General features: G+C 38.9%; 1 protein-coding gene across 4 annotated transcripts in view; it reads left to right on the top strand.

Moving 5' to 3' along the window:
- Positions 1-22,900, top strand: part of mpp7a (MAGUK p55 scaffold protein 7a) — a 419,376-nt gene that overhangs the window by 211,083 nt on the left and 185,393 nt on the right. For all 4 annotated transcript variants that reach the window (XM_060825040.1, XM_060825039.1, XM_060825038.1 and 1 more), the window contains one exon: positions 13,659-13,736. Coding sequence is in view for 3 of the 4 variants with exons in the window: in XM_060825039.1 (XP_060681022.1) it covers positions 13,659-13,736 (78 nt within the window). In the remaining variant the exon portion in view is untranslated. The remainder of the gene's footprint in view (positions 1-13,658; positions 13,737-22,900) is intronic.

Here is a 22,900-nt window from a genome sequence, read left to right as displayed (position 1 = left end):
TCCAAGCAGTTGATGCCAGGCCAATTATTAAATTACATTGGTTAATAGCAATCTATCAATCACCATATTTATTAGCGAATGTAGGACAAACGATAGGTATGTGGCTTTCGATCACAGACTGGACATGATCTCATTGAATAGTGGGACACACTTATCCTATTCCTGTTCCTAACCTGATGTTGCCTCCTAATTTAGATGCTGTTTCGCACGTCATCCTGCTATAAATAATCCTTCAAATTTTCCACGTTTGGATCTTTCTACAATGTTATGTGGCTCAATGTTAAGTGTTATGTAATGCCCCAGTGAAGTGTCTTGGAACAAGTTCACTTTGTTAAAGATGCTTTATATGTGCAAGTTATTGCACTCCGATTTGTAATAATGAGGCGACAATACCATTTCACATGATCCTTGTGGCCTTGTAAAAAGCACATATAGTGTGCATCTGATTTTGTATTCAAAGAAAGATCAAATCCCTCTGCTTAACTCTATTGTATTCTGTTGTCCATTACTGAGCTTTATGGAACACTGGATATTTTCAGCTAACTGATTTCATCAAGTGAACATTGTGGAAGATATTTTGATGAGGTACTATGTTTTTGAAGACTTTTTCAGTTGATTGCTAAGAAATTCCATATTCCAAATCCTGAAGTCTTCCACCTCGAAAGTTAAAATAAACACATTGTAACTACACTATATTTGTAATCTCACAAATGACACAAATACATTTGTTAATTTTACCTTCAGACTTGTCTATTGTGGATCCTGAACACCTCATTATTAATAATCATCTCGTCTACATGTGAAACTAGATACTCTTCAACAAACACAGATGGGAAATATACACGGGTCAAAATAATCTGTCTAGCAGAATGTTGAAAAGTATGCTTCCTTGATCAAGTTTCATTTTTGTGCAGAAATACAATATTGCTGTATAATCTGTTATAAGCCACTTTACCATATGTTTAGTTAAACGATTGACTACTTTTATCCACTTGCTTCCATAGCATGGTGCCAGTGAACACTTGTGCTTTTTAAGAGACCTTTTGATTGAGTGAGATTCATTAGATTTAATCAGCATGGAAACAGACCCTTTGGTCCAACTTGACTATGCTAACCAGATATCCTAAACTGATGTAGTCTCATTTGCTAGTATTTGGCCCATATCCATCTAAATCCTTCCTAATCATATACCCATCCAGGTGCCCTTTAAATGTTGTACTTGTACCCACTTCCACCACCTCTTGACAGCTTGTTCTGTACATAATCACCCTCTGCATGAAACCGTTGTTCCTCCGGTGCCTTTAAATCTTACCCTTGTCAACCTATGCCCTCTAGTTTTAGACTCTCCTATTCTTGGATAAAGACTCTGGCTATTCATCCTATCTATGCCTGCCATGATTTTATAATTTTCTATAGAGTCACCTCTCAACCTCCAAAACTCCAGGGAAAGAGTCACAGCTTTTTCAGTCTCTCCTTTTAACTCAAACGCTCCATTCCTGGCAACATCCTTTTAAATCTTTTCTGAACCCTTTCAAGTTTCACAACAGCTTTCCTATAACAGGGAGACTTGAATTGACTGCAGTATTCTAAGCATTACCTCACCAATGTGCTGTACTGTTGCACCATAAAATCCCAACTCCTTTACTTGATGCACTGACCAGTGAAGGTACGCATGCCTTTACCACCCTACATACCTGTGACTCGACTTTCAAGCAATAGTGCTCCTGCACTTCAAGGCGTCTTTGTTTGGCAACATTCCAAGGGCCCAACCATTACATGTATAAGTCCTGCGCTGGTTTGCCTTACCAAAATGAAATACTTCACACTTATGTAAATTAAACACCATCTGAAAATCCTCCGCCCATCTGCAAACTTACTAATCATGCCTCCTATATTCATCACCAAATGATCTATATAAATCTTGAAGAGCAATGGATCCAGCACCAATCTTTTTGACACGGTGCTGGTCACTGGCCTCCAGACCAAAAAACTTTCCTCTCCCACCACCTTCTGTCTCCTACCTCTAAGCCAATTTTGAATCCAATTGGCTAACTCTCCCTGGATTCCAGGTGATCTAATCTTGCTAATCAAATTTAGAGTGGTGCTGGAATAATCGGTCTACCATGCAGAATCTTGTTGAGTGCTTTACTGAAGTCCATATAGATCACTCTGCCCTCATCAGTCATCAGACTTAATCAAGTTTGTGAGAGACAATTTCCCACGCATGAACTATGTTGACTATCCCCAACTGATTTTTGCCTTCCAAATGCATCTAAATCCTGTTCATCAGAATCCCCTCCAACAATATATCCACAACTGTTGTAGGGCTGACTGGTCTATAGTTCCTTGGCTTTTCCTTTGTACCTTTCTTAAACAATGGCAACACATTAGCCACTTTACAGTCTTTCAGTACCGCACCAATGGCTATTGATAATATGAATGTCTCAGATGTGAACATTGCTTGTATTTGTAGTCAGAAAATGCTCCCTTCATGAAATGCTGTAGTCCAAGTCACTTAGATGTACCCAGCGTGCTATAGTGATGATAATGCCAGCGGTACTGTTTAGATCCTTTCTCTTTTTGGGAGTGATCATAACCAGCGTTAGTGGGTCACAAATGTTAACTATTAACCCAAGCAAGAATGACAAGGACTGCTTCAGCACTCGACACCGCCCTTATGAACTGTCTTACCTGTCCATCTTCCTTCCCACCTATCCATTCCACTCTCCTCGCCAACCTATCACCATTACCCCCACTCCATCTACCTATCACACTCTCAGCTACCTTCTCCTCCCTCTCCCTTCCTCCCCAGCCCTACCCCACTTCTACTTATCTCCCCACCCCCTTGGCTCACAGGCCTCATTCCTGATGAAGGGCTCTTGCCTGAAATGTCAGTTCTCCTGCTGCTTGGATGCTGCCTGATCTGTGCTTTTCCAGCACCACACTCTCGACATTGCTTCAGTATCTGACGAGTCATGATGCTGCTGAGTATTGCAATCTGCAACAAACATCCCCACTTTTGAAATAAAAACAGAAATTGCTGGAGAAGTCAGCAAGTCTCACAACATCTGTGAAGGGAAAGCAGAGTTAATGTATCAGATCCAGTGGCCCCCTACTTCAGAACTGGTAGTAGTGAGGAAAAGGCAATATGTATGCAGAAGTGGGATGTAGTGAGGGGTTGTGGTGAAGAGGAGTGAGAGCTAATCTGTGGAGATGGAGTCCAGAGAGAATGAGGTGTCCCCACTTCTGACCTTTGCTTGGAGGGCAATTCATTCATGAAGCAACTGAGATGTTTGGACTAGGGCACTACCCTGAAGAGTTCCTGCAACAAAGTTCTGAGACAGAAGTGATTGACCTACAGCAACCACAACCATCTTCCTTTGTGCTAAGTAAGTCTCCAAAGAGTGAATAGTCTTCTTTACACCTGATGACTTCAGGTTTGCTCAGATTCCTGGCTGCCTTGATGTTAGGTGCATCACTCCTGCCTCAACTTGAATTCGTCTGTTTTGACATTAATTGGGCCAAAACGTTCAAGAGGTTAGAAGCCACATGTCTCTGGTGAAACCCAAAGCAGACATTGGTGAGTGTTGTATTAGTGCCTCTTGATTTTATTCCACTAATCAATCTGTTCAGATATGTTATTAAACATCCCTGGAACACGTAACACTTGAATCCTGGCCTCTTGGCCCAGAGGTAGGGACACTACCAGTGCACCATCAGAGACCCCTCTAGATAGCCTTGCTGATCAAATCCATTACTTTCATGATCAAGAATAAACTGCTGGGGGGTAGTAATTACACAAATTGGATTTGTCTTATTGTGGGTCAGTCAAACCCGGGCAATTCCCACAATGTAGGGTAGATGACAATGTTATAACTCCTGGAACCATTTGGCACTGGGTGTGGCAAGTTCTGTCTTCAATAAGTCTTCAATACTACTGGAATATTGTCAGGATCCATACCCTTTTTGTAATCTGTGCTTTCAGCTGTTTCTTGATATTAGATCATATGATTGGCTGAAAACTGGTATCTGCATGTCAGGAGGAGGCCAAGCTGAATCATCCATTTTGCCCTGCTGGGTTATCTTTTGCATTGATGTTCTGAGTTCACCCATCATTGAAGATTGAGATATTTTGGGCTTATAAATGGATGATTAATTGTCCACCACCATTCATTATTAAGTAGCAAGACTGCAGAGCTTAGATCCGATCAGTTGCTTGTGAGGTTGCTTCCTGGAGGAACTTCCCTTATTTGAAAAGGCTGTACAGGCATGTGCGGCAGAGGTTTAACATGATAGCAGCTCATATTCAGGTTTTTTCATTTAAGTAGAACAGCTTTCAAAAACTGTGGTGCTGGAAATATTGTGAATTGATTTCAAATGCTGTTTATATTCTGGTTTGGTTCATAATTGATGCGTACAATAAGATTTGATAAGGTAATATATATGGTCGGAATCTTGATTTCAAAATTGTCTCCAATGTCATTGTTGAACCTTGAGTTTTGACAGGCATTTTCATCAACTTTCTTAGCGACAACAATATATGTGTTTGACTGTTTGAATTTTACTGATCAGTCTTGTGTCTTGCCTTTCTCACACCTCATATATGTACTCAATGGAAAAGTTCATTTTCCCAACCACTGTTGCCTGTCACTTTCATATTGCTTATGGAATTGAATTTAGGAATTTTATTAGATGGATCTGATTTCTATGGGAGTTTGAAATTACTTATGCTTCACACAGGTGTTCAGCTTTGACTCCCTTTTGTAATTACAAAGACAGTTGATTTATATCTGTCTGATTCAAAGGTTTACGTTAACTACAGGATGTCTTGCTTGAAATTTTCCAGCTCGATGTTGTGAACTTTTGCTGTTTGCACAGGTCTAAACAGCTTACTGCATGAGTAGATTACTAGTGGCTGAAATGCATGCTAAACTTTGAGCAGGAGCAAACTCCCAGGGCAGGAGCAAACAAAACATTCTGCCATGTCATAATTGAAGTTGACATTATTACCAGACAACTTGTTATAAATATTTGAAAATATGTGAAGATGTCCTTTGGAAATGTGAAGGGTTATTTGGGGAGAGACTGGAAAGTGGTGTTTAAGAAAACACCGAAATCTGCCATGATTGTAATGTGAATGGTGGAGCAGACTTGAGGATCTAATTGATTACTCCTGCTGCCTTATGATCTTACCAACCCACACTCAAATCTATAATTGGAGATGTTATCTGGGCTTGGTAGTATCTGAATATCTCCACCTAACAGAGGTTTGATATCATATACACCAGAGGTTGACTGGATTTATGGATGCTGATTTTCACAGCTTCCGACAGAAGGGTACAATCCTAGAACGTTGTAAAAGTAACATTGCAAAATTTACTGCCTTGCTGCCACTCCCAATCAGCACTTTGTGTTGAGCCTTCACAAGGGTAATCCAGTAAAATTGAGACTGTAGTCCTGCAAAGCCATTTGCTCTTGAAATCCTCAAAATTACAGAACTTCATGTGTAGTAAAAGGCTCTGCACAGGGAATTGAGTTGTGTATTCAGCAGTACGTGGTGCTATATAATTGAAATGGGAATTGTGAGTTGTCTAAAGAAACTAGATTTTTCTGAGTGAGAATAAATTCATCCAAATTGTTTACTGCTCGAGCAGTCTTATCTCTTGCTGTTGGTTCGGAGGATATACATTTTTGTTATTTTTGAGATATCCTTGAGATAAAATATCTGGTAATGTTTTGAAAAATATTCTGTTTTTACTTTTCAGATATTATTTAATTGTGACTTGTTTTTAATCTTTCAAACAATATTTTCCAGTGAGAAACTATTTAAGAATTCTTCTGGACTGTGATTCATTTTGACGTGATGCACTGACTGGACTCCCTCTGTTTGGACTAAATTAATTTCCTTTCAGTATAGTCAATAAAAAATCCTTTTAGGATTTGTGGCGGCTTTCCTGTGTTAGATATTGCATAATCTATGTCATTTGCTCCCTCTTCCAACTCATGATGTTGCTTAAGGATGTGACACTAGAAGCATCCCATTTGAAGACAAGAAAGACCTGTAAAGATCTTTTTATTCAAGAAATCCTCACATTTTGTAATGTTACTGTACAGTTTGTTACAATGTTCTATTTTACCATGTAGATTTTTTCTGAAAACAAACATTTATTGGTTTATTTCTGGCACTTGAACAGAACAACTATAAGCAAAAACCATGGCGCATGAAATTGAAAAAGTTTCTAAATTTTGGCAGGTACATATTAAAATAGTAGAAATTGCTGACATTGTTACTTTGGAATACATTTTCTAACCGCCAGGTATTTTCCAGATTAAGATAATGTGTTGGCTTTCTTGCTGAAAATATTGAATAGATTTCCAATTCTTTTTATTTGGCAAAGTTCTTTTTTCTTAACTAGCAGGAATGTTGATGTGTTTATCCAGCAGCCATTTTTTATTAAGTGCTATTTTGAGTCCAGCCATCTCAGTTCCCTGAGTCTCAAAATACTTTGCAAATTGATATTTATTCACAGGCATCAGTTAATTTTCTTTCTGGCATTCTGCTGAACATAGTTTGCTTAAGTTGTGAAAAATTACATTTTCCGTTCTTTGTATGTGTGTGATTTTCACTGGAATGTGGATTTTAGACTCTGTCAAAAATGATCTACATCATATCCATGGACGTGCGGCCCTTATACATATCTTGCAGGCTCTCGGCTTTTTCCTCTCCAACAGTCCCATCCAGTATTCCCCCCCCCACCCCAATTAATATCCTCCGCCTCACCGAATTAGTCCTCACTCTCAATAACTTGTCCTTCAACTCTTTGCACTTGCTCCAAATCCAGGGGATGGTCATGGGGATTTGCATGGGCCCTAGCGACACCTGCCTCTTTGTCGGTTTTGTTGAACAGACCCTCTCAAGTATGTACAGTGGTACTGTTCCCCAACTCTTCTGCCATTACATCAATGACTGCTTCAGTGCTGCATTCTGCACCTACATTGAACAGGAGCAGTTCATCAACTTTGCCAGCAATTTCCACTTTGCCCTCAAAATAATTTGGTCTATATCAGACACCTCCCTCCCCTTCCTTGACCTCTGTTTCCATTTCTGGTAACAGTTTATGGATCAACATTTGCTATAAACACACGGATTCCCATAGCTACCTGGACCACATCTCATTCCATCACCTATCCTGCTAAACCTCCATCCCATTTTCCCAATTCCTCTGTTTCCATCATATCTGCTGTGACAAGGAGACGTTCCATTTCTGAACATCCCAGATGTCCACCTATTTCCAACAAACTACCCACCTCATTTAGACAGCCTTCCAATGCACCTTCTCCATTCCCCACTCCAATGCTCTAAACAACCGCCCTGCACCAAAACATAATAAAAATAGGTCCCCCTCATCCTCACTTTCCACCCCACCAGCCTCTTTTTGTCTCTATACCTTTTCCTTAGTTGTTTTGTTTTCTGCCTTTTACCATCACAGGTTAAAAATCATAAACTCATAAAATAATTCAAAAAAGAATGTGGCCATTCTGTCTGTTGAGTTTACTTCAGCTCTCCAGATCAGTCCAGTTTATCCCAATTTGCCAGACACTGCTACATTTCTTACTTTAAGCATTCTTTTAAAATCACTGTTGAATCAACTCAATCTCTGTAGCAACAGGAAACTATATTTATGGTAGTGTCTTTAATGCTGGAGCTCACTGGAGCTTTGTCAGTAAAAATAGAACTGCACCACTAGAGGGCATTTTAGGTCAGATGGTGAAATTTGGTGAAATGCTTGAAAGGAGAAATGGAAATGAGAAAGATTAGATTAGACTTACAGTGTGGAAACAGGCCCTTCGGCCCAACAAGTCCACACCAACCCGCCGAAGCGCAACCCACCCATACCCCTACATTTACCCCTTACCTAACACTACGGGCAATTTAGCATGGCCAATTCACCTTACCCGCACATCTTTGGACAGTGGGAGGAAACCGGAGCACCCGGAGGAAACCCACGCAGACACGGGGAGAACGTGCAAACTCCACACAGTCAGTCACCTGAGTCGGGAATTGAACCCGGGTCTCAGGCGCTGTGAGGCAGCAGTGCTAACCACTGTGCCACCGTGCCGCCCACCAAGGTAGAGAGGCATAGATAAGGTATGTCAGAGCTTGGAAGTTAGACCTAGTCACCCAGGGTGAAGCATTTAACAGCAGGGGCACTCAAAGACCAGAATAAGATGGATAGTTGTATAGCTGGAGGAGATGGCAGAGGTAGGCAAGGGTGAGGCAATGAAGGCATTTGAAAAAAAATTTTTAAGTGGATTCCAAATCCTAACCACTTATTCCACATCGTTTTTATTACTTATGTTTCTACTGGTTCTTGACCAAACGTTTAATTTCAAACACTCTATTTTGACCACTGTCAAAAGATCCTACTTAGACATCTGAACACACCCCATCTCAGTCGCATACTCGCCAAAACATAGTGTTTCACATTACCTTACCGACCTGTGAACTCCATAAAGTATGAATCATTGAAAAATCTACTTCCTGCATCCTGGCCTCAACTTCGGTAAAGGCTTTCTGCTGCCCAGTCATTATGCCAACTTGGTACAACCCTGCAGAATCCCCATCCAGGAATAACCCAGGAGAACGCATTTTGAACTGGGCTATTCGATTATGCCTGGAACTCTCTAAAAGTGTTCTTTTAAATTAGAGATTTTGAATGCTCTCAGTTAAATTAAGTACAGTATTGTAGTTGATCAAGAAAATGCTGGGGGACAATTTAGATTTAAAGTCAAGACAACACACGTTTAGACTATTATATAAATAGTCAAACTCCTGAGTAACTATTTAACAGACTCCTTACTTCCCTTACGTTTTCCCAGACCCGTTAACACCTCACCACTTGCCTGACCTGACTCAAACCTCCACCTCAAGGTCAGACCCACCTTTGACACCCTGCTGTTTGGCCCAGTCAGATATTTATGGTATTGTATCCAGCTGGCATTCTATGTATGTGACATCCTAACCCCACTTAACTGGATCTTATCCCTGGACCTTACCATCTCCCCACCAGACACCATATCAACTAGGCACCTTACCTCCCACCCAGCTGGCACCCTCTGGCCTCCTGTCCTTGGCACCCAATCTCCTTTCCACCTGGTATTCGCCTGAGCTGGTATCCTGCTACCCTACTAACTGGGCACCCTTCTTGGCTTGCACCCTATCCCCTGTAGTACCATAACTTATCTAATGTACTTGTGTGGTTCTAGTTATGGTTTGACAGCAGCTTCAAAGTGGCTATTCACATCTTTAAATTTCAAAATATAGCAGCTGGGTGCCGTGAAAAGGATGCACAGTTGTATTCCTCTGACAGTTCTGCTCTATAGATCTTAAATAAATCTGTGTTGAGTGATCGTTTATGGTGAGAACTTTAATTCTTAAGAAGTACAGTTGACTGTAGCATAGTTTCATGAAGGTATCCAAGATTAAGCTGCATTCATATCACCAAGCTGTTCAAATAGCCAATTAGATTTCAAGAACACTCAGGCAACCAACTGAGAAGAGAAAATTGTGAATAATCAATGATTTTTTAAAAAAAGATTTGCAGATTGCAAAGTAAAGAATATCGCTTTAACAGGGCAGTTGAGGCCTAAATTGAAATATTGTGGTTTTAGTCAAGAGTGTGGTGCTGGAAAAGCAGGTCAGGCAACATCCTAGGAGCAGGAGAATCAACATTTCGGGCATAAGCCCTTCTTCAGGAATGAGGCTCTTCCTAATGAAGGGCTTATGCCCGAAACATTGATTCTCCTGCTCTTTGGGTGCTGCCTGACCTGCTGTGCTTTTCCAGTGCCACACTATCAACTCTGATCTCCAGCATATCCCTTTTTTTTTCACTTTCTTTTTGATTGTGATCTTAAATAATATTTAATTCCCTTAAAAGTATCTCATAATTAATCATATTGGAGACATTTAACAACATTCCTTGATGTAAATGTGTATACCGCTATTCTTGATATGCGACTCCAAACCCACAGACAGGTGGTTGATTGTTAACTACCCACTAGGTAATTAGGGATTGGTAATAAATGCTGGCCTAGCTAAAGACACCTACATCTCATGAGTGAATTTTAAAAAGTGTCAGCAGTCAGATATACTTGCCACATTGATTTCATTGGTGGGGAATGCATTTGGTCCACTGTGTAGCCTGAAGCAGACGAAGCAATGAATGACCACAACTTCAGAAGTTAATTCAATGGCAGGAAGCGAGCACAGACTCATAGAGTCTTACAGCACAGAAAAAGATCCTTGGGTCCAACTTGTTCATATTGACCAGATTTCCCAATATAAAACACATCGCATGTCTGTACTTAGCGCATGTGCCTCTGAATCTTTCCTATTCATGTACCTGTCCAAATGTCTTGTAAGTGTTGTAATTATACTTGCTGCTACCTTTTCCTCTGGCAGTTCATTCCATACATGAAAAGGCAAGCGAATTTAAGTGAAAAGCCAAGAGTTTGATGAAAGATGATGTCGATTATCTTAATTGATGGTGATTGCAGGCATTTAATCACTCTGAATTGATAGTTTTCCTGATTTTGATCTAAAGTTACTGCTGTATTCTTTGTGTAGAAGTTGCACTTCTGGTCCCTTTTATATCTTGCTCCTGTCACCTTAAAATTATGACCTTTAGTTTTGTACTTCCCTACCCTAGTGAAAATAAAAACCTTGGCTATTCATCTTATCCATGTCCCTCATGATATTATAAACCTCTTTAAGGTCACTCCTCGACTTCCTATCCTCCAGTGAAAAAAGCCCCAGCCTATCCAGCTTCTCCTTATAACTCAAACCCTGCAGTCCCGGTAACATCCTTGTAAATCCTTTCTGCACTCTTTCCAATTTTTTTAGGCAAGATGTCATGCAAAGATTTTCACTGCATTTTTGATATTCATTCATGGGATATGGGTGTCTCTGGCTGAGCCAGCATTTATTGCCCAGACCTAATTGCCTAAAGGGTAGTTAAGAGTCGACCACAATCTGTGGGTCTTAAGTCACATGTAGGTCAGATCAGGTACAGATAGCAGCTTCTTTCCCTGAAAGATATTAGTGAAGCAGATGGGCTTTTGCTGAAAATCAGCAATGTTTTCATGGTCATCATTAGACTCTTAATTCTAGATTTTTATTGAATTCAAACTTCACCATCTGCCATGGTGGGATTTGAACCCAGGGCTCCTGAAAGTTACCTGTGTCATTGGATTAATAATCTAGTGATAATGCTTTAATTAAGCAATTTAAAACTCATTTATTTCTACAAAAGCTAAAGAGATCATATCCAAAGGAAAAATGACAGCACGCACTGTTAGGGTTTTTCACAGCGATCTGATATTCTGGGCCATAAAGTGAACTTGAGTAGATGGTGAGCATAATTGGGTTTTGGCACCACAAAGGTTAGGAAGGAAAGTGACTAAGTGTCAGAGATGTTTGTTCATGATCAAATTCAAACTGCTTGTGTCTGTATGAAGGGTATGATTGAGTGAGTGCAAGTGTGCAGAGAATTTTTAAGACCATGGGAATGCCCATTGCTCCCCTCGAGTTTGTGCCACATTTACTAAGATTGTGGCTGGTGTGATGTTGGCTACAGTTCAGTTCCCTGCCTGTGCAAGAACGTGATCAGATTCAATGAAGAACCTCAAAAATATTTGCAAAGGGCAACTTGGAAGGATTACCATTATTTGCTATTTTTGATCTGTGCTAGACATAGTGTTGTAAATGACTCATCCAAGTTTATCAAGAAAATAATGGGCAGCTATCAAGTGGCCATTAAGAAGCAAGAATTTCATGATTCAAGAAGTTGTGAACTCAAATGGAATCTGTTCAAGAAAAGAAGTGCAATTGGAATGAGCAGATTTGGTGGCAGAACCTTTTTCCAGGATTAATTGTTGGATCGGCTTAAGAAACCAGACAGTTGATGTGATTCCAGTCTTTGCGAGAACATTCCTCGGTATTACAGCTCAATTAGTTTGACATGTTATGATATTAAAATACTTTTACACTTACATGTTTTCTTCCAAACATCATTTTTTGTTAATAAAAGAAGAAATATTGGGTGAAATTTAGGTTTACGCTCTGCAAGAGTAAGATCAATAATTCCAAGCCAAATGTTTATGTGAAGCAAATATAATTTCTAAAAGCAAGTATTTGGGAATACAGCAGTAACTTTACATCAAAATCAGGAAAACTATCAATTCAGAGTGATTAAATGTCTGTAATCACCATCAATTAAGATAATAGACATCATCTTTCATCAAACTCTTGGCTTTTCACTTAAATTTGCTTGCCTTTTCATGTCCTGCTTTAGAATTTTTCACTCCAGCTTCCTGGCATTTGAGACCCTGAGTGAATAATACACCAGAATGACTAACTCACTTTGTTGCGTTCAACATTTCAATTATGTGACCTCAAGCAAAGTTTTCTTTCCTGAAAAATAGCCCAAAATATAGCTGAGATTTTCAAGCTTTCCATGTTAATTGTATCATTTGTGTGCGTCAACAAAATTCCCAGATTCTCTGTAGGGAGTACCTGATTTATTTTTGATGGAGATCAACAGCAGTAAGTAGTAGTTCAATCCAGCAGCTGAAAAGAGGAGACATGCCAGAAGAGAGATTTAGCTCCAGATGGTTCACAGCTTGAGATGAAACAAGAGCCAATGTTCAGTGATGGTATAGGGGGATACTATAATGGTAGAAACACTTGAGATCTGGTCTAGCTCGGATCAGCTGTTCCTAATGAATTGCCAGATATGCTTTAATTTGCGCAAAATGCAACAAACACAAGATAAAGTTAATTCAAAATATTTTATCTAAACTTAATGTGCCTGTGGGGTTTTGATACAGGTATCTTCATTTTTATTAGGTATTATCTTCTGTACAAATGTGCAAATGTTGCTTTGCTTGTACGGCCATTATTTACTGTATTGGCGGTGTACTTTTTTTAGTCAGCAGTAGCAAAGACAAAAATTCTTGGGCTCCCATTAGGCAATAAATTCCAAAGCAATGAACCAGATGGTTTCAAAATATTACTACAGATGTCATCCACTGTAATGGAGCGACAGCTACGTTGCCAAAAATCTTTAGAAACACAAGTTTCAGCTCTGTTCATTCTATGGATTTTCATGATGATTCAAATGCATACATTTAATGGACTTTAAAACTGCATTTTCTGTAAGTAGAACTTCAGTATAGAACTAAGAAGCAGAAAGAAAGAGCAGGTTAAATTTATTACTTTTCAACAAGTACAGGGCATGAAAAATAAAAGTTGGTAATTTCCAATGATTAAAAGTATGTAGTCAACACTTGAGGTGATTTCAAATGGTCCCAAAGTAATTTTGGATGGAAGTACTTTTCAGTATTCTGCAACTTGTGAAATTCATTTGTGATTGTACTACATTCTTTACATTTTTTCCAGGTGATATGTATATATAAATGCTGAACTTTTATTTCCACTGGTGAAATTTATGATGAATTGCCATGATGTGTCTGACTTCTTTAGGTTTCCATAATTTTTTTTTGTTTCAGCAACTTCTGTTTTTGTTCAGTAAGATTATATTGCCCTATTTCCTCCTTGCTGGATAAATTATATTAAACATTCTGTGATTACTTTCCAGATCCATGAAAAGCTGCAACAGTATGAGAGACAGAGCCCGACACCCATTCTTCATAATGTAGCCACTTTGGCAGATGATGTAAGTGTCCTTTATTTTTGTGATGAGATCATTGGGTATGAATGCATTCAAAGTGTCTGTGTAGAATTAATAGTTCTGTGAAGTGAAGTCAGATCAGTCATTTTCTTTTTCCAATAGTGCTATACAATGGATTTTCTGAATCATTATTATCTATTTGTTGAGGAGTGGCAGTAGTATCAGACATTTTGTTGAACACAAATGTTTAAAAATGAATGGCAGATTAAATTATAAACTGAGGAGCTGCGAGAGCTGTCTCATAATAAAAGAAAAATATACAAAAATATACAAAAAATTCTATGCTAATAGATGATGAAATAGGTTAGACATTAAATAACTGTGGTAGACCCTGTTTCATACTCCAACTAGAATACTTGTGTATGATTTTACTGTGTTTTTTTCCAAAAAAATTGTGCATGCAACAAAGAATTATGAATATTACAAGTACGAACTGAGTTTGTGCCCCATTTCTTTGAATTCGTAATGCTTGATTATTGCCCATCACTAATGTTGATATTGTTTAAATATTAAAACTTTTTTTCAAGTTGAAATGCCTTCAAATAGCTTCTTAAAAAGAAAGATGAATTTCTTTTGTCACATTAAGTAGGAAAGTGTTACTGAAACTGTATAGCACTTATGAGACTTCATCTAGAGTAGCATGTACAGTTTGGTCACTTTCCTTAAGAACAGATGTAATTGTTTGAGAAATATTCAGAGAAAGTTGACCTGACTGATTCTTGGATTGAGGGTGTAGTCTTATAAAGTAATTTTTGGCCTAAACCTATTAAAACTTTGAAAACAAAAAAGTAACCTTATTGGAACATTGAAGATCCTGAGTGAAGCTGATGAGGCAATGCTGAAAGGATGTTCCTGTTTGTGAAGGACTCTAGAACTGGGGAATACAGTTCACATCTTGGGTATCTCCCAGTTAAGAACAGATGAGAATTTTTCTCTCTGAAGATCATTAGTCTGTGTAACTGTTTTCATCAGAAAGCAGTGGAAACAGGGTCTTGGAATAAATGAGAAGATGAATGAGTGAGATTTTTGACTAACAAGGGATGTGAGAGTTTTAGGGATTAGACTGTGAGATAGAATTGAGGCTCCAAACAGGTAAATCAAGATTTATGCAATGGCTTGAGGGGCCAAGTGACCTATTTCTGCTTCCAACACTTGTATTCTTGTGTGATACGTTATAATTTTAAACCTCCTCCTATGGAGACCTTGACTGTATAGCTTTATGACAATCAATGCAGGTCTGTTAATATAATATAGAAGAATTAAAGTATTCAGGATTATATGTTGGGTTGGAAAACTTGCCTGGCTACCTGAGATTGATGAGGATTTCTACCATTCAGAAGAGAAACGGAAATTATTTCTGAGTAAATCCCAGTGAAATGTTAGTGAATGGATTTGTCAGGTATCTAGAAATCAGATTTTATCATTGCTCCTTGGTCTTGTGAAAGGTGGACCTGTTATGTAATACCTTATTCTTCTCTAGGAATTAAATGTTGCTGGGAAAGCCAACGTTTATTATCATCCTGAGCTGCCTTTAAGATGTTTTGCTGTCTTGGTAATTTAGGTTCTATCTGGAGTAACAGGTAGGCCAGACCAAATAAGGATGGCAGATTTCCTTCCCTTAAGGACATTAATTAGGGATTTTTATGACAATCAACAATGGTTACATGCTTGTCAATAAACTAGCTTTAAACTCCATAATTTTTTAATGAGTTCAAATAACTACAAATTTGAAATTTTGAACACAATTCCAGAATATTTGCGTGGGGCTTGAGATAAGACAAAAAAAAACTGCACAAGCTTGAATCCGAGGTAGACAAGCAGGAAGCTGGAAGAACACAGCAAGCAAGGCAGCATCAGGAGGTGGAGAAGTCAACATTTCGGGTCAGGACTGAGGAGGAGAAAGGGAGTTCAGAAATAAATAGAAGAAGTCAATGTTTTGGGGTTACCTTTCTTCAGGACTGGGAGTGGTGGCAAGGGGAGCTGCAGATAAAGTGAGAAGGTGGGGGAAGGTTTTGGGTGGGGAGAAGGGCAGAGTGGTGAGGTGGGGATAGGCGAACACAAGTAAAGGGTACAACCTGGTTGGTCGATGGGAGGAATGAATCCAGTTGGTAACTGGAAGGAAGGGTCGGTCAGAGGATAGGAAGGGAGTCCAGGGCTGGGAAGGGAGGTTATGTGAAATTGGAGAACTCCATGTTGAGTCCTCCAGGCTGTAGGCTACCCAGGAGGAAGATGAGGTGTTATTCCTCCAACTTGTAGACTGATTCACTGTGGCAATGGAGGAGGCCGAGGATGGTCATGTCGGAATGGGAAGAGGAATTAAAATGAGTGGTGACTGGGGTTTGGGATCACTAGTCCATGGACATTACATCTATGCCACTGGATCCCTGATATAAAAATGGAAAGCCATTCTATTTAAGAACCAACTTTCAGAGGAGCGCAAGATTTCAATAGGATTTACTTTATTTCTTTTTATTTGGTGGTTACTACAGCAGCAATTTTGTTCTCTCCATTTCTTGGACACTCTTTGTTGCTCGCAGTGACTCTCCCTTTTTCTCTCTCTCTCTGTTACTCACTCTGTCTGTCTCTGTTGCTCCTTTCTGTCTCTCTCACTCTTTTTTCTCTTTGTCACTCTCTCCCCTTACAGATCTCCTAATCCTTCTCCCCCAGCATATCCTTTGGATCTGCTGCCATTGCAACCTCCATCTTCCTTCTGGTCACTCAAAGAAAGCATTGTTTTTAGCTTTTCCTCTTTTCTGTTTCTTTTGTGGTCAAAGGCGTGTGTGACATATGTTAATAAGTTTGCAGTTTGGGTTGTTGTAAATTTAAATGTGGTGGCATATTTGTTTAGGTTATTGATGTAAAGAATTTTTTTTCACAAATGTTGAGTAAGTCATTCTGGAACAGTGACCGAAGTGCATCACTTCTAAGAAGACGTGTGACCAAAAACAAGAGTTTCTGAGAATCCTGGCAATGTTTATGGAATAAGATATTTATATGTTTGGATTTATGACCGGTCGTATAAACACATCAAAAGAACTATAAAGAGAAGCAAAGAGGGATTACAGTATAAACTCGTGTGTAGGTCAAACTTTGAAGTCGGTTTTTTAAAACTGAAATTAGGGGGTTGGCTAATATACAGGAACAAGTTTTGAGGGGCTGAAATTCATGCTGCACTTTTTAGCAATATTAACTTTTGGATAGATAGTGAACAAAGTGTAATTAGTACTGATAGACTGAGTACCAGATTGAATGAATGAATGAATGAATGAATGAATGAATCAAAAACGTGCTCTAGTAAACCAACTGTGATAAGTAGAGTTTTAAATAAATGAGTGAATAGAGATGCGATATAGTAAAGATGAGTGGAGTTACCGATATGAATGAATGAATGTGATTTAATGCAATATAGTAGGGTTGACTTATCCATAAGATATATGGAAAATATAAGATGTTTATTTTGCCCAAAAATAAGGGGTCTATTTATAAATGAGATCGACCAATACACAAGTATATATGTATGTGAAAAGACTGGGTCTAACATAAGGGGAAATTCTGAAGTCTTCCATGGGAACAGTAAAAAGAGGAATAGGTCCAATCCAAGACTAAAAAAGGATATGTACATATGAAGATGAGGCATAGCTGAAGTGTTAAATTAACACTTTACAACTGTGAGGCAAATGTTGCCCAGGCTATTGGTGATCTTAGTCACCAGAAGAGTTTAAATTTTATCAGGAGATGATATTGTTTAAGATGTCGATACTTAGGAACACATGAACAGGAGTAGGTCATTCAGCTCATTAAGCCTGCTCTCTCATTGAGTATGATCGTAGTTGATCAAACTTTCAATGCCTTTTACCTACCCCATCCCAAAACTCTGTACACCACTGGTAATCAGAAATCTATCAATCTTTACCTGAAACATATACAAAAACTAAGCTTCCCCAGCCCTCTGTGGTAGAGAATTCCAAGTGTACACTCTCCTCATCTCAGATCTAAGTGTCATCTCCTATATTTTTAAATTTTTCGCCCGGTCCTAGATTCCATAACTGGGGAAACATTGGCATAACCTGTCTATTTGTTAAAGTATTTTGTAAATTTCCACGTGATCACCTCTTATTCTTCAAAACTTTGTAGATAACCGGTCCAGTTTGCCCACTATCCCTCCATAGGACAGTTCCATCATCCCGGAAACAAGCCATGTATTATGTACAGCTAGGACCAAAGTACTAATCCTTGCAGTACCCCACAAGTCACAGCCTGCCAATGCATGAATAACTCATTTGTTCCTACTCTCTGCTTTTTGTCTTTTAGCCAATCATTAATCCATTACCTCCTAACCCATATTCTTTAATGTTTTTGAACAGCCTCCTTTGTGAGACTTTATCAAATTCCTTCTGAAAATCTAGGTATACTTTTTTTTATCAGCTCTCATTTATCAATTTTGTTTGTGGCATTGTCAAAAAGCTTTAGGTTCATGAAACGCAGTTTCCCCATTTACAAATCCACGCTGACCAGGTGTTTATTTACTCCATCCTTTATAGTGAATTCTCACGTTTTCTCTGCTATAAATGTAAGGCTGATAGGTGTGTAGTTCTCTGTTCTCGCATGCTCCCTGCTTAAACAGTGGGTAATATTTGCTATTTTCCAAGCTGTAGGAATTATTCCAGAATTATGGAAGATAATCAACAATGCATCATATCACTCTTTAGCCACTTCTTACTGATCCTAATTTCCTTTAATTTATCATTCTCCTGAGCCACTTGAATCTTTATTCAGAAAGATTTCTGTAGAAGATCAATATGAAGTTGACCTGTATTGGATGAGATGCATACAAGGATATTGCAGGAAGTGAAAGGGAATATAAAGGCAATGGCAATAAGGTTGCAATCTTCCCTAGTTTTGGGGTGGTGTCAAAGGACTTAAGCACAAACTGAGCAATTATAGACCTCTTACATTAACTTCAGTGGTGAGGAAAATGCTCTGAGGAAAATTATTCAGGATAGAATTAATTGTCACATGGCAAAATGTGCATTACCTAGGAACAACCAGCTTTGACTTGTTAAGAGAACATTATGTCTGACTAATCTGCTGGAGTTTTTGGAGGAGGCAACAGAGGGTCAATGCGGTGTACATGGATTTCCAGAAGACATTCAACTTGTGAGAAAAATTATGGGCCATGGTATAAAAGGGTCAGTAGCAACATGGATACAAAAGTGGCCGAGGTCGATGTGTTTGTTGGTAGAATCTGTGGATGAGTGCCGTGCCTCTAGGAACTCCCTGGCTGTTCTCTGTTTGGCTTGTCCTATAATAGTAGTGTTGTCCCAGTCGAACTCATGTTGCCTGTCATCTGCGTGTGTGGCTACTAAGGATAGCTGGTCATGTCGTTTCGTGGCTAGTTGGTATTCATGGATATGGATCATTAGCTGTCTTCCTGTTTGTCCTATGTAATGTTTTATGCATGGGATTTTGTACACTACATTGTGTTGTACCTGGACCCAATACACCGGCCACTGCAGCGGACAGCTGGAACTGACAACCGGAAGCGGCAGAGACAAACCACTATAAATGCCGAAGGAAACAACACAGAAGCACTTCACAGGAGGCTCCCAAGCACTGAGGATGTCACCTAGACAGAGGACGAAACGTCTGCAACACAAACTCCCAGCTCGGCGAACAGAACCACAACAGCAAGCACCCGAGCTACAAATCTTCTTACAAATTTTGAATTTGTAATTGTGTTCCTCATGGTTTCTTATTGGGACCTTTGATTTTCCTCATGTATGCAAATTGCCTAGATCTTAATGTGCAGGGTACAATTTCTTTAGGTTTACGAATAACATGAAAATTTAGAGCATTATAATTTTAGAGGAAGTCAGTGTCAAACCAGAAAAAGACATGGACAATTTGAGGTAGGCAGATAGGTGGCAGATGAAATTTTATGCAAAGAAGCTTGAGGTGATAAACTTTGACATAAAGAACATGGATACCTACTATTGAGTAAAGAGTACACTTCTAAATGGTTTGCAAGAGCAGAGAAACCTGGGTGTATATGTGCATAAGTCATAAAATTCAGCGGATAGAAATGTTACTAAAGCATTGAGTATTTTAGGCTTCATTAATACAAGACATATAGAGTATAAGACCCAAGAGGTCATGCTGAACTTAAATAAGACATTAATTAGATGTTATCTCCAATATTGTCTTTAGGTCTGCGGACCACACTTTAGAATGGTTGTGAATATATTGGAAAGAGTCCAGAATAGTTCCAGGGATGAGAAACTTCAGTAATAAAGCATCATTTGGAGAAGTCAGAGTTGTTTTTGTGGTAGAGAGAAAAAAAACAAGAGATGATTTGGTTGGCGTTTTCTAAATCATGATGAGCTTGGAGAGAGTACTATTTCCTATTTGTGTAATCATTTGAGAAACAGACGACATGGGTTTAACACGTATTGCAAATGAAGCAAATGTGACTTGAGTAAAATCTTTACAACACGGTGAGTAGTTAAAATAGTCTTGCAGAGTCAGGTTCAAATGAGGCATTCAAGAGACTAGTAGGTTTTTATTTAAATAGAAACAATGTGTAATGGGCAAAATCAGGAAACTTGCATTAAGTCAAAATGCTTACAACAGGGACAGATACAATAGGCCAAACAGCCTCCTCAGCACTGTCATAATTCTGTGATTAAATTATTAATTTTGGTTTGAGTTCAGAGCAGAGAATTCAGACTTCTGTTGAGAGAAATTGAGTAGAATTCAATAATTCTTAGAATTTCTCTCTGAGCAGGTTTTAATTCCTTTCCTCGCAGGTTTTAGCTGAATCACAGGAGAGTAATCACTGTAGCAATGGTGTTGTCTTCAGTTTGCAATGTTTCCAAACCAGCTGAGTTTGGGACAGAAATCTCAAGGTTGCTAGAATTGGAAAAAGAAATAGGCTGTGTGAATTTGAAAAGTTTGTACTATCAGAATTTTATAAAATTGCCTCTGCAGTTCAAAAAAGAGAAACTGCAAGGAGTAAGTCAAGAGTTGAGATAGGAGTATAACTTCTGCCAACCTGTGTTTCTCTAAGTAGATTATGTTGGGAAATAAGTCAAAATTTTATTTTAATGTTTCTATCAAGCTCATTCTGACTGAAACAGATAGTTTGTTTTTTTTTTGTATAGTAAACTTGTTAATGAACATATAAATATGTTTCTACAATCAACTACCAACTTAACTAACAGAATTTTAAAAAATCTTATCAAACCAGGTTTACTTCTAGGATCTGACTTGTCCTGTAGTACCATCAGCCATATTTATGACACTTCTGTGTTGAAAGAGGAACATTGATGTAACTGGGAGATAGTTGGAAAAGGGCTGGCATTTTTATAAATGTTTAAGAGAAGAACTCCCATCAATGCAGGGTCCTCAGTGGCTGTTTGAGACACACCCTCTGTCCTTTACCCCTTAAAGCGAAAAATGTAACTGCTAAAAGTTTTTTTAAAAATCGTGCAATTTAAAGGAAGCATCTTCTAAGTTCAGAAGTTCTTCATTGAAGAGATTTGTTTCCTTCCCTCTTTTTTTCTCTCCTCCTCCTCCTCCTCTCTCTCTCTCTCTCTCTGTCTCTCTGCAACAAGGAGAAAGATGTTTGGTTTTGCTTTCAATTTTCTTGACGCAGCCATGCTGTTGGTCCTCCAATCCCTGCTTCCCTCCTCTTGCCTTTGCTGCTATTCCAACCATAGATTCTGTTTCAGGAGAGGCAGCAAGAGTGGGACAGAGGGAACTTGAGATTGGAGCAGCTCCCCCCAAATTCTGTTTCTTCCATGCTTGCGACCTCTCTAATCAAACTCTGCATGCTTGTAAGAAAATGCAATCGCTTCCACATCTAATTGGTCAGCTCTGGACCATGGGTGGAGCCATATTATAAAGTAATATTGCACAAAGATGACATTTTTTGAGATTTTAGCTTCACCTTGACTTTTTTCACTGGCCACTTGTGATTTTTCGTGGATGAACTCACTTGATGCCCCTGGTTTTTTTCAACTCTGGTAGGTACTGTATAAATAGTGAACTGTTAGTTAATTCTGCTATTGATTTTGCTGTTGGGGTAAAGGAAAATGAGAAGTGAAATAGTATGATAGTGAGTTTTTCAAGAAAACCAATCTGAAAACCCGGAATCAAAAGGTGATAGAGTTACCCTGTGACAATTTCATACATAAAACAATGCTTAGTTTTGTTGTTTTCTTTGCACAGGATTAGACAGGGTCATGATTTCAAACTCTGGGCAGGATTATAGAAGGCTATTTGTGCAGCTTAGGTGGAGTGTTTCACTTTTTAAATCCCTTAGAAGTGCTGCTTATCATTATGCAATATGAGATCACAAGGTAAACTTGGAAGGGTTGGCTTATATGTTGGAGTTTGTCTTTCTGCTGGTGAGTTCATGACATTGGTGGAAACATTTGAATACGTCTGTGGTCCAAATTCCTTTTCTTAGTTGATGGAAGATGTGTCATGGCAGTAGAAAGAAAAATCATCTCAATTTTATGCAAAACATCATTTTCACTTGGGTTTCCTAGAATATTTATTCCTTTTTATTATCATGTTTAACATATGCCCTATAGAAGAAAAGACATGGTAGGTATAAATTGACAAAGCTACACCAAAAAAGCAGCCATGTATCTAATACAGCAGAGGAAACTCCATTTCATGCCATTTTAATAATAAAACTAAATGTATAATTTAGTTTTCTTTCATATATTTAAGTCCATTGTTTGGTTTTAGTTAGTTAATATAAAGCTAAGGCTTACAATGGCAGGGGACCTCAGACCCGTGGCATGCGCCTCTTGCTTGATGTGGGAGCGCAGGGACATGTTTGACGTTCCTGACTCTTACACTTGCAAGAAGTGTGTCCAGCTGCAGCTGTTGTTTGACCACATGGCAGCTCTGGAGCTGCGGATGGACTCACTGTGGAGCATCTGCGATGCTGAGGAGGTCGTGGATAGCACGTTCAGTGAACTGGTCACAGCACAGGTTAGGATTGCTGAGGGAGGTGGTGAATGGGTGACCAAAAGATAGAAAAAGAATAGGAAGGCAGTGCAGGTGTCCCCTGTGGTCATCTCCCTCCAAAACAGGTATACCGTTTTGGATACTGTTTGGGAAGATGACTCACGAGG

Source organism: Hemiscyllium ocellatum, chromosome 5 (assembly GCF_020745735.1).
Source record: "Hemiscyllium ocellatum isolate sHemOce1 chromosome 5, sHemOce1.pat.X.cur, whole genome shotgun sequence".
In the NCBI taxonomy this organism is placed as follows: Eukaryota; Metazoa; Chordata; class Chondrichthyes; order Orectolobiformes; family Hemiscylliidae; genus Hemiscyllium; species Hemiscyllium ocellatum.
The sequence above is the reverse complement of the archived record's forward strand: the minus strand, read 5'-3'. Positions and strand labels throughout refer to the sequence as shown.